Raw genomic sequence first — 16228 nt, 5'->3', positions numbered from 1 at the left:
TGGATATAAATATGAACTTTATCGAACAAAACATACATATATTGTGTAACATGAAGTCCTATGAGTGTCATCTGATGAAGATCATCAAAGGTTAGTAATTAATTTTATCTCCATTTCTGCTTTTTGTGACTCCTCTCTTTGGCTGGAAAAATGGCTGTGTTTTTCTGTGACTTAGCGCTGACCTAACAATCGCATGGTATGCTTTCGTCGTAAAGCCCTTTTGAAATCGGACACTGTGCTGGGATTAACAACAAGTTTATCTTTAAAATGGTGTATAATACTTGTATGTTTGAGGAATTTTTATTATGAGATTTCTGTTTGAATTTGGCGCCCTGCACTTTCACTGGCTGTTGTCCAATTGATCCCGTTAACGGGATTTCAGCCGTAAGAAGTTTTAATGGTAATTTCCCCTTCCTTGTATGGAATTTACTTTTCATTTGTAAATTTTTTAACCTCTGTCCAGTTAGTGGTGACAAAATACATTTTGCGTGTAGTTCTTCATAGAGCTGAAAGAAGAATCACATAATAGAGACCAAAAGTAATGGCTTCTTTTTGTAGGCACTAATGGAGACTAACTCCACTATGGCTCGTTGTCCAAAGCCTATGGGGTAATGAATGGGGGTTTTGTTTTTTTGGATAAACCCCGAAAATAAGGTCTGCATTTAACACAGGTTTAGAACATCTTATACATTTTGTTCTATGAGAGAACCTTCATGAGCTAACGTCTCTGTGTGCATTTTGAAGCGTTAATGTCATCAAAATAAACACAAAGCAAAGAGGCTTCATAATTCAAAAAGTATTATATATCCCCCCAAACCTGTGTTATGCTGCGTTCAATTTGTCAGAAACATAAGTTATTTGCATAGATATCAGAATCAACCAATAGGATGCTCTAAGAGCCCGACTTTCCGCTTTGGATATTAAGTCAGAAGTTTCCGAGTTTCCGACATGAACTGACATCCCCCCAAAAAACATTCATTTTTACCATAGGAATGGCTGAACGAAGCAGAGGTTTCATGTCCGGTTTTTAGGACTACATTGTGTCACACCATGTGGACATTGATTTTGACGATACCATGTAATCAATCAGAACTATTTGGAAATATCATGAATGGACTAGGCCTACTGTTAGGGACTAGGATTACTGTTTCTTGAAATAGATGTCATAAATACAAGAGTAGGTGAAGGGGATTTTATTAATGTTTTCATTAAGTTCCATAACCTTACATGGGACAGTCAAACCATTGCAGAATTACCGCGTTGGTTCAAAATAGTAAGAAAACAAATACACTGCATGAAGTGTAATAAACACACATAGCTTTTAGTAATATGTCACAATTTTAACCAATTTCAAATTGTTTGTCATTATGGACAAAAAAAGGGGGCGTCGCGTCAACTACCCCAATGGCCAAAAGAAAAGCCCAAAAGAATGCAGCTACATTTCAGATGTAATGGTCAGATTGAATGGTCATGATTATGAAATAACAAGGTTTCGTCTCACACAATTTCAGATCAGATTCAAATAATAGCACGTACACTATCACTTACCCTCCAATTCCAACGACAAGGGTCCTCATGGCTGAAGCTAGTTGAGAGGTTGTGAAATGGTCCAGTTGAATTGCTGACAAATGTGGGTAACATAAACCTCCTCTTGCAGAATTTAGAGAAATTATTAAAAAACAGGGCTATGTTAGAGAACTTTTATGAAAGTAGGTCCATTGCCTGATAGTTGTTCCGCTATTCCACAGCAGGACGATGGATTCGCGATCCTGCATTAATACGTCACCATTTAAAGGGGTCCACGATGCACGACCCCTGGCTGCCAAGTCCTGGGACAAAATCTGTAGTGGGTGCATAGAAATATTAAATGAATTAACATTTCAAAATAAAACATTAGCTACGCAAAATATAATAAATTAACAATTTTTTAAAGTGTGCTGTTTTAGTTGCAAAGTTCTGTTGTCATCAGTCCATTTCTACTTGTTGATAAAGATACTAGCTAAGACATTAGTAGCCATTTTTCAGGGCTGATAATATTTTTGCATTTAGCTGTGGAAAGCTACAGTTTATTGGTATCTAGGCTGCAATACAACTCTATCCAATTATATTACCTAGCTACTAGAACATATTTTACCTCAGACTAACCAAAATATTAGTAATTTCTCAGTGGGCATGCGCACTGCTAGTTTTCCGCCTAGCTGGTTCTGTCAGACAGTAGCCTACTTCCTTATTGGAAGTGAGACAGTACCTCTTATAATAAGCAACGATAAGCAACTTTTTTCAGAAAAGATACGGCGTAGCTACTCTTTAAAGTCTGAAAATGTCCAAACCGCCTCCCAAGCCAGCCAAACCAGGTAAGTATTCGATTAACTGCGTGATAATTAGCTAGATAACGTTAAACTAACTAACGTTAGCTACTTGAAACTGCCTCTCCCATCCCGGCATCAAGCAAGTGTAACACACCTAGCGAGCGAACTAGTTAGCCAAATGTTTGACCAGTAATCTCCTTGAATAATTGAACATTTCAGTTGTCTCTGTCCTTTTCTCACCGTCGTCCTTATTGTCCTTATCCTTACAAAATTATCTAGCTAGTTAGATGTAGATCCCATGGCTATGTCATCATGGCTAACGTGACTTCCCCATTTCACAGTAATGCAAGTTAACTAGCTGACGTTATCTGGCTAGCCACACACAAAATACAGTTGATTGCAATGTGTGCAGTCCCATCCCAAAGGCTTCCAGAAAGTTGTGTGGAGTTGCTTAAGCCAATGTTAGACATTTTATATTGTTAGCTACATATTGCACTTGTGGTTCAGTACTGGAAACCTGCCCCAGTGTGTGCGAAATGTCGCAACTGGTTGAACGCGGCACGTGTGTAACTACAACCAGTTAGCAAGTCGGAAATGTCAGATTCCTAGTTCCGATTAGTACGTGAACGCGGCATTAGAGATGTCGACGATGAGCGTGACGTGACTCTTATCTAACGTCCAAGGCCGGATATCCCCCAAAATATATTTAGGCTAAGTTAATTGTTTGAACTATGCTCCTACACAGGTTCTATCTCCGAGCTTTTTCCAAAAACCATCGTTAAAGTTGCACTTGAAAACGCTCGTAATCTAATGTCTGCCTCAGACCAGTCGTAGAACATCAAAGCTCGTCTTTAGAAACTTTTTTTGCCCTCCCGCGTCACTTTATACACTGAAGATCTACGCTAAACATAGAATCACGTGCTTTAACTCTCTCTGTGACCGCCGATAACTTCAGAACAAAGTTGACTACAAAGAAAGTTGCCAATGGGCGTGTTCGATTATCCTGAGCCGCGGGGCACCGGTCTATGGCCCGTGACGTGAACGGGCAAAAGCGGTGACTGAGGAGCCCCTCTCTCAAATCAAATACAATTGTATTTGTCACATACGCTGAATACAACAGGTGTAGTAGACCTTACCGTGAAATACTTACAAGCACTTAATTAAGCAACAATGCAGTTTTAAGAAAATAGAGTTAAGAAAATATTTTATTTTATTACTTTGGTTTATTTAGTGACACCTATAACAATAACGAGGCTATATACAGTGAGTACCGGTACCAAGTCAATGTGCAGGGGTACAGGTTAGTCGAGGTAAATAAGGTAATATGTATGTAAGGGTAAAGTGACTATGCATAGATAAAACAGTGTGTGAACATGTTTTAATGAAAATAAGCAAATAGTCCAGTTAGCCATTTTATTAATTGTTCAGCACTCTTATGGCTTGGGTGTAGAAGCTTTTAAGTAGCCTTTTCGACCTCATCTTGGTCGCTCCGGCACCGCTTGCCGTGCGGTGCAGAGAGAACAGTCTGACTTGGGTGACTGGAGTCTTTGAAATAAATGTGGGCCTTCCTCTGACACCGCCTAGTATATAGGTCCTGAATGGTAGGAAGCTTGGACCCAGTGATGTACTGGGCCGTACGCACCACCCTCTGTAGCGCCTTAGTCGGATGCCGAGCAGTTGCCATACCAGGCAGTAATGCAATCGGTCAGGATGCTCTTGATGGTGCAGCTGTAGAACTTTTTGGTGGATCTGGGGACCCATGCCAAATCTTTTCAGACTCCTGAGGATGTTGTCATGCCCTCTTTACAACTGTCTTGGTGTGTTTGGACCATGATAATTTGTTGGTGATGTGTACACCAAGGAACTTGAAGCTCTCGACCCGCTCCACTACAGCCCCGTCGATGTGAATGGGGGCGTGTTCAGCCCTCCTTTTCCTGTAGTCCACGATCAGCTCCTTTGTCTTGCTCATGTTGAGGGAGAGAGGGTTGTCCTGGCAGTCTCTGATCTCCTCCCTATAGGCAGTCTCATCGTTGTCGGTGATCAGGCCTACCACCGTTGTGTCGTCAGCAAACGTAATGATGGTGTTGGAGTCGTGCGCAGCCACGCAGTCGTGGGTGAACCAGGACTACAGGATGTGACTTATGGGAGAGAAATTAATATTCAATTCTCTGGCGACAGCTCTGGTGGACATTCCTGCAGTAGGCAGGCCAATTACATGCTCCCTGAACTTGAGACATCTCTGGCATTCTGTTGTGACAACTGCACATTTTAGTTTTTTTAGGGCCTTTTGTCCCCAGTGCAAGGTGCACCTGTGTAATGATCATGATGTTAATCAGCTTCTTGATATGCCACACCTGTCAGGTGGATGGATTATCTTGGCAAATAATAAATGCTTACTAACAGGGTTGTAAACAAATTTGTGCACAAAAATTGAGAAATAAGCTTTTTGTGCATATGGAACATTTCTGGGATCTTTTATTTCAGCTCATGAAACATGGGACCAACATATTGCATTTTATATTTTTGTTCAGTATAGTTTTCATTGGGAAGGCAGATAAAGCGTTTTTTATCAAAAGCAATCACTTTTGCATGTGAAAACACACTAAGATAAGATATATCCCCATGGGGAAATTTTGGTTGTGGCTCTGTGCACACATAACACAAAGGACATAATATACAGGTAGAATAAGTGCAATTCGTCATCAATGGTTAACCTGTACATAACACTCTGTCATCCACAATGTTAGCTGTAGGCCAACCTGCTGGTCCTACTTGTAGTTTTAAACATTCAGGAGCCTTATTGCCACTGGGACAAAGGAACGTTTGGCCCTATTTCTTTTGTGCCCTGGTACCATGTACACTAGGCTAAGGACCCTGGGATTAAACACTTCCCTCTGCAACTGAATCCTGGACTTCCTTACGGGCCGCCCCCAGGTGGTGGAGGTAGGTAACAACACGTCCGCTGCGCTGACCTTCATCACGGCGGCACCTTAGTGATGCGTGCTTAGTTCCCTCCTGTACTCCTTGTTCACCCAAGACTGTGGCCGAGCACGACTACAACATCATTACTAAGTTTGCAGACGACGGGCGGTGGTAGGTCTGATCACCGACGATGATGAGACAGCCTACAGGGAGGAGGTCAGAGACCCGGCAGTGTAGTGTCAGGACAACAACCTCTCCCTCAATGTCAGCAAGACAAAGACCCTGATTGTGGACTACAGGAAACTGAGGGCTGAGCACGCCCCATCCACATCGACAGGGCTGTAGTGGAGCAGGTCGAGAGCTTCAAGTTCCTCTCTGTCCACATCACTAAGGAATTATCACGGTCCACACTAGAGGTCGACCGATTTAATCGGCATGGGCGATTAATTAAGGCCGATTTCAAGTTTTCATAACAATCAGTAATCAGCCTTTTTGGACACCGATTACATTGCAATCCACGAGGAGACTGCGTTGCAGGCTGACCACCTGTTACACGAGTGCAGCATCAAAAGGACCTTGTGGCTGCAAGGAGCCAAGGTAAATTGCTAGCTAGCATTAAACTTATCTTATAAAAAACAATCAATCTTCACATAACCACTAGTTAACTACACATGGTTGATGGTTAACTAGCTTGTCCTGCGTTGCATATAATCAATGCGGTGCCTGTTAATTTAACATTGAATCACAGCCTACTTCAACTTTGCCAAACGGGTGATGATTTAACAAGCTCATTCGCGAAAAAAGCACAATCGGTGCACAAATGTACTTAACCATAAACATCAATGCCTTTCTTAAAATCAATACACAGAAGTATATTTTTCTAAACCTGCATATTTAGTTAAAAGAAATTCATGTTAGCAGGCAATATTAACTAGGGAAATTGTGTCACTTCTCTTGCATTCAGTGCAAGCTGAGTCAGTGTATATGCAGCAGTTTGGGCCGCCTGGCTCGTTGCGAAATGTGTGAAGACCATTTCTTCCTAACAAAGACTGCAATTAATTTGCCAGAATTTTACATAATTATGACATAACATTGAAGGTTGTGCAATGTAACAGCAATATTTAGACTTATGGATGCCACCCGTTAGATAAAATACGGAACGGTTCTGTATTTCACTGAAAGAATAAACACTTTGTTTTCAAAATGATAGTTTCTGGATTTGACCATATTAATGGCCTAAGGCTCGTATTTGTATGTTTTTATTATAATGAATCCCTACCTACAGTATATGTCCATATCTACCTCGTACCTCTGCACATCGACTCGGTACTGGTACCCCGTGTGTATACAGCAAAGTTATCATTACTCATTGTGTATTTATTCCTTGTTATTTTTCTTTTTTTCCCTCTTTCTGCATTGTTGGGAAGGGCCTGTAAGTAATTTGTACACTAACAGTGAAACAATGTTGTTCATGGAGCATATGACACATACAATTTCATTTGAATCCTACTCATTGCTCCTTGTGCTTAATTACGTCACTTTTTTTTGTTTTGAGCCGACTTTGCGATGGGCTTTGAACGGGGCACCCGGTTCACGCCCGTGGGGCAGCCCGGTTCCAAAACAAATGCAATAATCTTTCATCCAGTGCAAAACACGCCCGGGCGAGATTAATCGAATCCCCTCAAGGCGGAGAAGTAACATCCGTGGGCGTGGCATAGCGTTTCGCCAGAGCAAGGAGTTTGGGTAACCAGGAAAATTAAAACCTTTATTCAAATATAAACAGTAGGCTATAGGTCTATTTCAATCATATTGAAATACATTTGTTCAATCAATTGAGTTCTATTTCGCAACTGTCTGTAATTTGGCTCAATATATTTCATGATGTGTAGCCTAATGTGCGCAATGATTTGTCAAATCTACGATTTTAGTGCATTTTTATCTAAGCATTAGAATAAGCCGCCTCAATATTTGCAGCTATAGGTGGTAATCTCTCTCTAGGAGCTGATCCGTCGTCACTATTGTGAAATAATTCTAAGGTAACATTTTAATGGAGAAGCTGATCCGAGAGCAGCGCTCCCTTTCATTCGATCCTATCGGTATTGACACATGCTCCAACAACACACTCTTAGCGACCGTTGTGTTTTGGGAAACGCATGCTACAGCTTTCGGTCATTGTAGGAAATATGCATAATTAAAACACACGTAAGGCTAAATTCCATCGCTAACGTGAAACCGGGCCCCGGAAGCTCAGATTCAAACTCCCATTACACAGCTCTGCAAGCGTTATGTCAAAATATACAATGGGTTCTGACCAGAAGCGGCGCCTCCTCTTGACAGTGCTTCGCTCCAACACTTCGCTTAACATTTGCATAAAGTAGAGCCGAGGTCAACTTTTTCTACCGCTCGGATAGCAGGGTTCTTGCCGCTCACCTTTCCCGGCACATTTCTCTGCGTGCCCTCGTTGAAAATGAATGGGGGCGGAACTTCTCATGAATTCGTTGTTAGTGAAAACCCTACCTTACTCACCAAATATGGCGTTTCGCTGAGCAATTATCTTCCTTTACTCCCGTTACGGCCGGTATGTCAAAATAAAAATGTACAAGCAACTGAAAAAATGCTTCTTCGGAACATCCAATGTATTGAGCTGTTGTAGACTTCCGTCCTGTGCGTGGCACGGATGAGTGATACAATGGATGTGCCGAATACATTTTTATATTTACTTTTTTTGGAAGTACATACCGACCGTAACGGGAATAGTTGAAGATAGTTGGTCAGCAACACTCCAATATTCGGCGAGCAACGAAAGTATTTTAACAGTATAACATTTGCAGAGCTGTCTAATGGGAGTTTGAATCAGAGCATCCTGGGCGTTAGAGAGGAGACACGTCATACTCATCGTCGACATGTCTAATTTACAGATACTGGGGCACTGGAAATGCCATGGTGGTAACATGCACAAGTCAGTTGACCCCTTGACATTGTATAAACTCGCTCACCAAAGTTTAGCTTTTTGTTTTTCATTTTTTTTTATTTTTACCTTTTTTAAATTCAAGATTGTTATGAACATGAAGACTGTCATTCTGATTTAGGCCTACCTTTGGGGTTTTTCCTGAATCAGGAATGAACCATTCCTGAAATACAGAGCCCCACAAGCCTGTGCCTGCCCAAAGCTGTTTAGCCCCCCCCACTCCACAGGCATTTAATTATCCAGGTGCTTGCCCTACACAGTACTAAAGTTATTTGAAAACATATATATATTTTTTAATGTAATTAGAGTTGTAGCCTCTCAGCAAGCCAGCTATGTCCTGGTTTCTGTCTGTTGTGAATTACCGCTGCATAGCAAGCTCAGACTGAGGCTGAGAGTATAGTGGGTGGGCTAGTCGGCACAGGCCCCAGAGTTTTCACAGGGGCAGGATGGGGCCTGTAGAACCACTCCGGGCACATTTCCATATAAGATTTACCCCCAGTGTTTTACCCAAAAGGCTCAGACTTTTCTGTATTCATCTACGTGGGTCGGCACCCATGTCTTCCTGGGCCATGGTTCTGGCGGACCTGCTCTCAGTTGGTGCCAAAGCCAGGCCACTGGTATTTTTCAGCTTTCATTTACGTAATGGCTAACTGTAAACTATAACGCCTTCTCACAAAGTAACTGTTTTAATTATGCAGAGGTTGTTGATTCTGCTCTTCACAAGTCCTCACTGTTAGCCCTAGCTATGGAAAAACAACTTCCCTAGTATAACATAAGGGTGTATACACTAGTGTAAAACAGGTGTTACAGTCAGAAAGCAGCATAAAGGCTTGCACTGGCTTACTCCAGTGTTTTCAGGTCGCTAATTGATTTCCATTTTGATCAGTTTCTGCATAAACAGTGTTTCTTTAAGCCTGAGTCATGTTCATTTGACGTTTATTTTTGGACAATAAGGCCTGCAGGTAGCACCTTCACCTTCAGTTTTGTGCCTAATGAACACAACCCTGGTTTCTTTGTGCCTATGAACTAATTTAGCTTTCTCCCAACACCAATCTGGTAACATTCCACCCCTGGGATTGAGACAAGCTAGTACAGTGTGTCTTCAGAGGCCCTTAGGCCTGTAGCCTTGGAGTGTGTGGACGAGGACCCGATGTCTGTTCACTGTGTGAATGGGTCTGATAGAACAAAATCTGAAAAGTGTGTGTGATAGCATGTCTGGATCTTTTTGTGCTGTATACTGTCAACTATGGCTGTGTGTGTGTGTGTGTGTGTGTGTGTGTGTGTGTGTGTGTGTGTGTGTGTGACCCGCTGCACAGTTGTATACATTCAAACTCATGTTCCTTTCCCTCTCTGTTCTCTTATAGGCCAGGTCAAGGTGTTCCGAGCCATGTTCACCTTTGACCCCCGAACGGTTAGTGTTTCTTTTCGTAATGGTTGGTCTAGTCCCTTCACTCCGCCTCACAACAATCCAAATTAAAGATGGTATTATTTATTTTTTGCTTTTCAGCCAGATGAGCTCTACTTTGAAGAGGGAGACATCTTGTATATCTCTGATACGGTAAGTTACCGTGTCCGCCTGTCCACTTTTCTCCCTTTCACTCATTTATTCTGTCTTTGTGGCACTCTTTTTTTTTTTTTTATGTCCTCAATCTTCCACTCCTTTTTCCCTACATCTCTTGTCTTTCCTGTATCCCATACTCTTTTTCTCTGTCTTTTCTCTCACCTCTGACATACTGGATGCAAGCATTCTGTATTGCCATTGGCTCTCACTGCCTGTCTGTCATCCTTAGAGTGACAGCAATTGGTGGAAAGGAACCTGCAGGGGAAGAACTGGCCTCATCCCAAGCAATTATGGTGAGTAAACAAACCATTCACTGTATGTGATATGTCATATCGCAAGTTTCATGGTAAGGTTGAAGTTGTATCACAATAGAGGTGCCCATCCATGTCAGTAAATGCATTATTCCATTAACTTGTCTTTAGATTGAGAAAACAGGTTCTCTGTGTTTGATTATTCTAGGCGCCCCTTAATAGATTAGTGCCCTAATTATGGTTTTCAAAGGAGCATGTTGCTCTGTTGAAATCATGATTTGCTCTCTGACTTCCTCAACCCACAGTGGCCGAGCAGGCAGAGTCCATTGACAACCCAATGCACGAGGCAGCTAAACGAGGTGAGGCACCAAAAGAGGCCCGCTGTCTCACTCACTCTTCCCAATTAGCAAATATTGTGCACCGCACCACCAATAATCTAAACCTACTATATAGTTCAATAACAAACTACGTTTTGATTGTTTGTTTGCTATACACCTTCTATAACCTGTATGAATTTGAATGGTGTGATGCTTGCTTCATTTGCATACCAATGTTTATTTGTGTGTATTTAAATTTTTGCGTCTGTGGGACGCAGGGAATCTGAGTTGGCTACGTGAGTGTCTGGAGAACAAAGTGGGAATTAATGGTCTGGACAAAGCTGGAAATACTGCCCTCTACTGGGGATGCCACGGAGGACACAAAGGTAACAGTTCTGTCTACTACACACACGCCACAACACATGCATCGTTGCACAGACGCATGCACTCACACACATGCGCCAACGCACACACACACTCGGCTTTTTTTCTTGAATGACAGAGCAAATGCATGTCAGCCTGCACACACACACACTGTTGTGAGATGTATGACAGTTTTATGTTATGTTGTCATTTTTGTGACAGATGTGGTGGAGATCTTGCTGGGGCAGTCTAGCGTTGAGTTGAACCAGCAGGTGAGAAGAACAGTTTACACATTTGGAAAATGCGGTTTCAGGCAAATTTCTTATGATTGATTAAAAAAAATGATAATGTACAGCCTGATTGGGCTGTATGCGATTGATGCATACAGTATTAAACTCGAAAGACTCTATTTAGACTCAAGTCCAGGACTAGTTAAACACTTTTTTTTTTTTTTTCCCCAAAGGTGATTCTTTATTGAGCATGTATTTTAGTCCAGTGCTTGGCTTAATCTGTGTCTGGGAAACTGGCCCTATATGGTGAGAATTATGCAAAAATGTGATGGGTAAGGTCTTTGACATGTTGGCTGTTCTGTTCCGCTGCAGAATAAACTGGGAGACACTGCTCTGCATGCTGCCGCCTGGAAGGGATACTCAGACATAGTGGAGATGTTACTGAATAAGAGTAAGTCCATTTACTTTTTGTTTCAAGTTCCATCTTTTTTTGTTTGTTGTTGCTCTCTTTTCCTGTTTAGTTTCCCATCTCTGTATGTGTATGAGCCAGGGTTTGGGGCTCAGTTCACATCGAAGTCAGTCAATTCAGAAAGTGATATGAATTTGAAATATAAAATTAGACACATACCTTCTCCTGTTTTAACTGATTTAAAAATGTATTCAAAATAAGCCTTTTATTTTTTACTTCCTGAATTGACTGAGTTCCATTTAGAATTGACCATAACCCTGGTATGAGCATGTCTGGTTGTTTGTATGTTAATCATTTTCTGTATTTGTGTTTCAGATGCCAGGATGGATATTAAAAACAATGAGAAGAAGCTGGCTCTGGAGATGGCCACAAATGCCCAGTGTGCCTCTCTCATCAAGAGGAAACAAGGAGGCAGTGAGTCATTTAGGCCAGAAGGTGGAAGCCTTACGCTATTTCGGTTTCCCGGAAACTGATGAAAGCCCTAGTCCCGGGACTCAAAAGTACTATCAGTGGGGAATCTCTATTGCACATGTTTCTTGGTCCATGACCATGCTTAATCTGTATCTGTGAAACGGGCCCTTATTGTCACACAGTCAATCAGGTTGATTGACTGTTCATGCTCATTTCCCATATAGACACGTTTATTTATATGCTTTAGTGCTTATTCTTCACCATGTTTATTTATAGATTTAACTTGCTTAGTAAGGCATTTCATGCATTTCAATAACACTACTAAGAATGCAAGATGACAAAATGAGGAACCGCCAACAAAGAACTGTCCAGTCCATACTGGAACATAGTTGTACTTTTGCAATCATGAGTCCCTTAGAGGAAATGTTTTTTTTAATTCCATGAAATGTAATTGAATCTCCTACCACTGTTACTGGCCTAAGCTCTTCCTTCCGATTTGTTCTATTACAGATATCACACGTACACACAGCAACGCCGATGAATACCTTGACGACGAAGACTCTGACTGATTCCCCCCTTTCGGAGTGGGCTATCTCGGGCCTGTCTCTCATGGGATGGGGGGAGTTTGCAGTTTGTGGGACATTATTAGCTGGGTGGGGAGGGAGAAGGTGTTCGGATACATTCCAATTTTTCCAAATATTTTCTGAACAACAAATGTAATAAAAGTAATACAAGACATATAATTAACAATGTGAATGGAACATGGAATTTATAAAACCTTAGGGCTGTGGAGAGGTGACGTCTTTATTATTAAATTCTGGTAGATGATTGGCTGTTCTAAGGGAACCAATAGCATGGGTTCCACTATCGTGCTATCTGCGGGTGAGTCAGTGATTGCTGACACCAGAGAGATTGACATGCGATTATTTCATACAAATATCTCCTGAACTAATCATATCTCCCATTTGAAGGTGGTCTGAACCTGCATCGCAGGAAGTGACCATGTCGAGTCAGTTTTATTTCTCTCTGGCACTAGTAAGCACTGGCTGGCATAGAAATGGGATGATACTGGAAATCATACTTCATCCTGCCTTAACTTAACCTCATTCTAAAAGCATTGGAATGCATACATATGTCTGTCAAATAATTTTCTGCATTGTCAAATGTGAACTTTCAAATAACCACGGGCTGGGTTTTTTGTCGCCAATCATGTCATCTCTCATGGAATACTGTAATATTAGGTGTGCTGTGCAAAACATTTTCTTCCCCAATATCTTCACTTCACTGGGGATTAGTAAATTGCCACTGCATTTTCTATCTGTACTGTAGAAAGAAAATGACAGTGCATTTTCATGTACTGTATGTTGTTCACACTGACCACTGCTCCACTGTTAAAAGATATGTCACTAGAAGTGCCTTATGTGAAGATATAATTTGTCTACAGGTGTGTATGTGAATAAGTCACCTGATATGATGTCTTTCATAAAGATGTGTTCATTGTTGATCTTTTCTGTCTATCTGCTTTCTTTCCTGTCAGCTATGCAATAAAATTATTTTATCTAATGATTTGACCTACCGATGAAAGACGGATGATGGGATTGTTTTAGAGAAATAAAAAGTTGACGTTTGTGATTTTTTTTGGGGGGGGGGGGTGGTAACAAAATGCACATTTCAATTACCATGTCCCAGATCCTATGGTCATTGTTATACCAAACATGGTTACAGGCTAAAAGTTGATCACACTAGTGAAACTTATACATGAAGCCCACAGAGGGACATACATAATTAGAAGTGTCACAAAGTTAAAAACACGAGATCTGATATCGATTTATTACACATCATTTACTAATTGCAGACTATTTAAAGCTAGAATCTGCAGTTGAAACCATAAAGCATTTACCCCACCTCTTTTGGTAAAAAGCTGAGGGCTGGGCCTGGAGAAATGTAACCACTCTCAAATTCATAGAGCTATGGATGCAAAGAATGACCATCCATGATATCAAAATTCTAGCTGAAATTACAGTTTGAGGCCAAACAGATGTGTGGAACTGTTATTGTTTTTTTGTTTGCAAATGCAACTGGGGCCATGTAAATAGTCTAATTGTTAGGCTACTCATTTTGAATCAATCGGTGGCACCTAGTGTGACCATAAAAGTCTGTGTGCAACTGGGCACAGTAAAACAATATGTTTGCAAATGTCAAATCCAATTTTATTGGTCACATACACATGGTTAGCAGATGTTAGTGCGCGTGTAGAAAAATGCTTGTGTTTCTAGTTCCGACCGCGCAGTAATATCTAACAAGTAATCTTAACAATTTCACAACAACTACCTTATACACACAAGTGTAAATTAATGAATAAGAATATATGGACGTGCGGCGTAGGCAAGATGCAGTAGATGGTATAGAGTACAGTATATACATATGAGATGAGTAATGTAGGGTATGTAAACATATAAAGTGGCATTGTTTAAAGTGACTAGTGATACATTTATTACATCCAATTTTTTATTATTAGAGTGGCTAGAGATTTGAGTCAGTATGTTGGCAGCAGCCACTCAATGTTAGTGATGGCTGTTTAATAGTCTGATGGCCTTGAGATAGAAGCTGTTTTTCAGTCTCTCGGTTCAAGCTTTGATGCACCTGTACTGACCTCGCCTTCTGGGTGATAGCGGGGTTAACAGGCAGTGGCTCAGGTGGTTGTTGTCCTTGATGATCTTTTTGGCCTTCCTGTGACATCGGGTGCTGTAAGTGTCCTGGAGGGCAGGTAGTTTGCACCCGGTGATGCGTTGTGCAGAACTCACTACCCTCTGGAGAGCCTTACGGTTGTGGGCGGAGCAGTGGCCGTACCAGGCGGTGATACAGCCCGACAGGATGCTCTCGATTGTGCATCTGTAGAAGTTTGTGAGTGTTTTCGGTAACAAGCCAAATTTCTGCAAACTTGATGATTGAGTTGGGGGCATGCATGGCCACGCAGTCATGGGTGAACAGGAAGTACAGGAGTTGCTGAGAACGCACCCTTGTGGGGCCCAATTTGTTTGCAAATGTTACTGGCCTGCCCTACATAGAAGGTTCTTCACCATAGAACAATGCAAAATTGCCATGGTAATTTGGAATGTCCAATCAATGAGCATTATGGGTAATGTAGTAATTCTACAGATTTAAAAAATGCTTACATAATTTACATTGTGGCAGCATGGTATCCCAAGGATATAAGACATTCCAAAAAACAAAATCGGACAAAAATAAAATACAAAACACGGCGGAATATAAAGTTTACTGTGGCATGTAAGAGGACGACGCACTTCTTTTGAGAATAAAATGATGAAAATCGGCTCAAAATTGTACGAGATCCTCCCGCAGTTAGCCCTTGATCATGACTCAGTTCTATTATATTACACGAGTCATTGGACAAAGGTGTCTTCTGTAAAGGGAAGTTTTGTGAAGATCCCCGACGCTCGGTCTGAACATTTAACATGCATCACTTGTGGTACGGTTTTCGAAGCATAAGGACCTTATCTTTCATATGAGAGAGAGATAATTTTCTAAAAACAAAAGGCTAAATTGATACACACCTTGATAGGGTTAGGATTAGGGTTCCCACACGGCCATATCTCCATGATACAGCGCTTGTTTACGGAAGACAAGAAGCGACCACCTGTGCTAATTAACTAGCTAGCATGCGCCGAACACCTGTGTGTAAGTGTAGCTCAGGAAGTGTAGTTTCGTCGGATGGAGGCACCCATAGTCGTATGGATCTGTGTAAAACTGCTACAGTAAGTGTATCTTTTTTATTTGAAGGATTTCTGGCTGATGAAAGATAAGAACCATATGTTTCGAAAGCCGTATCGCAAGCAATGATTATTGATGCTTCTAAACATTAAAAGACCACGTCGGTATTGTAGTTCAAATGAGGCAGTTGTGGGTAAAACCAACGGCTGAGAACTGTAGGGAGAAGGCAGAATGCCATTTAGAGTTTGAGAGCTACCCCACAGTTAGAGGCTTATAGTATTGTAATATAGATATTCAAGAATCAATGGGTATAATTCATTTATAAGCTTTATTTATTTATTCTACATTTTATTTTACTCATGATACACTTGCTAAAGTAGCAGACATCTTTGGATCTGTGGAGATCTTTCAAATACATTTGGAAATGACTCAACTTGTCAAATGAAACCAGTCTCCTAAATTAACATCCTAGATGCATAGAACTAGAGCATGGTGTTTTTCCTAGGTAGGTTACACCGACAGAACTGGTTGTAATAATGTCCCTTTGCTGCTACCCTTATGTTGTGCCTTGGCATGTAACGTTAACTCTTTCCAACTATTAAATCAATACTTTTGTGTGGTATTATTAAATTTAAATATTGAAAAGGGATTATGAGCTAATGAGAACTCTGTATTACATGCCACGAAATGTAGTT

At 41.2% G+C, this 16228-nt stretch overlaps 1 protein-coding gene across 1 annotated transcript; it reads left to right on the top strand.

The window, feature by feature from the left end:
* The first annotated feature begins 2167 nt into the window (after positions 1-2167).
* Positions 2168-13367, top strand: LOC111957800 (osteoclast-stimulating factor 1). The gene is made up of 10 exons (XM_023978816.2): positions 2168-2354; positions 9564-9610; positions 9707-9757; positions 9990-10053; positions 10317-10370; positions 10607-10714; positions 10914-10963; positions 11294-11372; positions 11706-11804; positions 12312-13367. The coding sequence occupies exons 1-10, from the start codon at positions 2321-2323 to the stop codon at positions 12368-12370; spliced, it is 645 nt and encodes a 214-aa protein (XP_023834584.1). The 5' UTR covers positions 2168-2320; the 3' UTR covers positions 12371-13367.
* Positions 13368-16228: the final 2861 nt, after the last annotated feature.

This window comes from Salvelinus sp. IW2-2015, linkage group LG33, assembly GCF_002910315.2.
Source record: "Salvelinus sp. IW2-2015 linkage group LG33, ASM291031v2, whole genome shotgun sequence".
Classification (NCBI taxonomy): domain Eukaryota; kingdom Metazoa; phylum Chordata; class Actinopteri; order Salmoniformes; family Salmonidae; genus Salvelinus; species Salvelinus sp. IW2-2015.
Note: the sequence above shows the minus strand (reverse complement) of the source record. Positions and strands in the feature narration are given on the sequence as shown.

Bases quoted from the DNA above. Each gene is read 5' to 3' on its own strand.
- LOC111957800 (XM_023978816.2), top strand. From the start codon at position 2,321: ATGTCCAAACCGCCTCCCAAGCCAGCCAAACCAG. The intron at 2,355-9,563 runs GTAAGTATTCGA...GTTCTCTTATAG, and splicing joins TCCCAAGCCAGCCAAACCAG to GCCAGGTCAAGGTGTTCCGA. The intron at 10,054-10,316 runs GTGAGTAAACAA...CTCAACCCACAG, and splicing joins CCTCATCCCAAGCAATTATG to TGGCCGAGCAGGCAGAGTCC.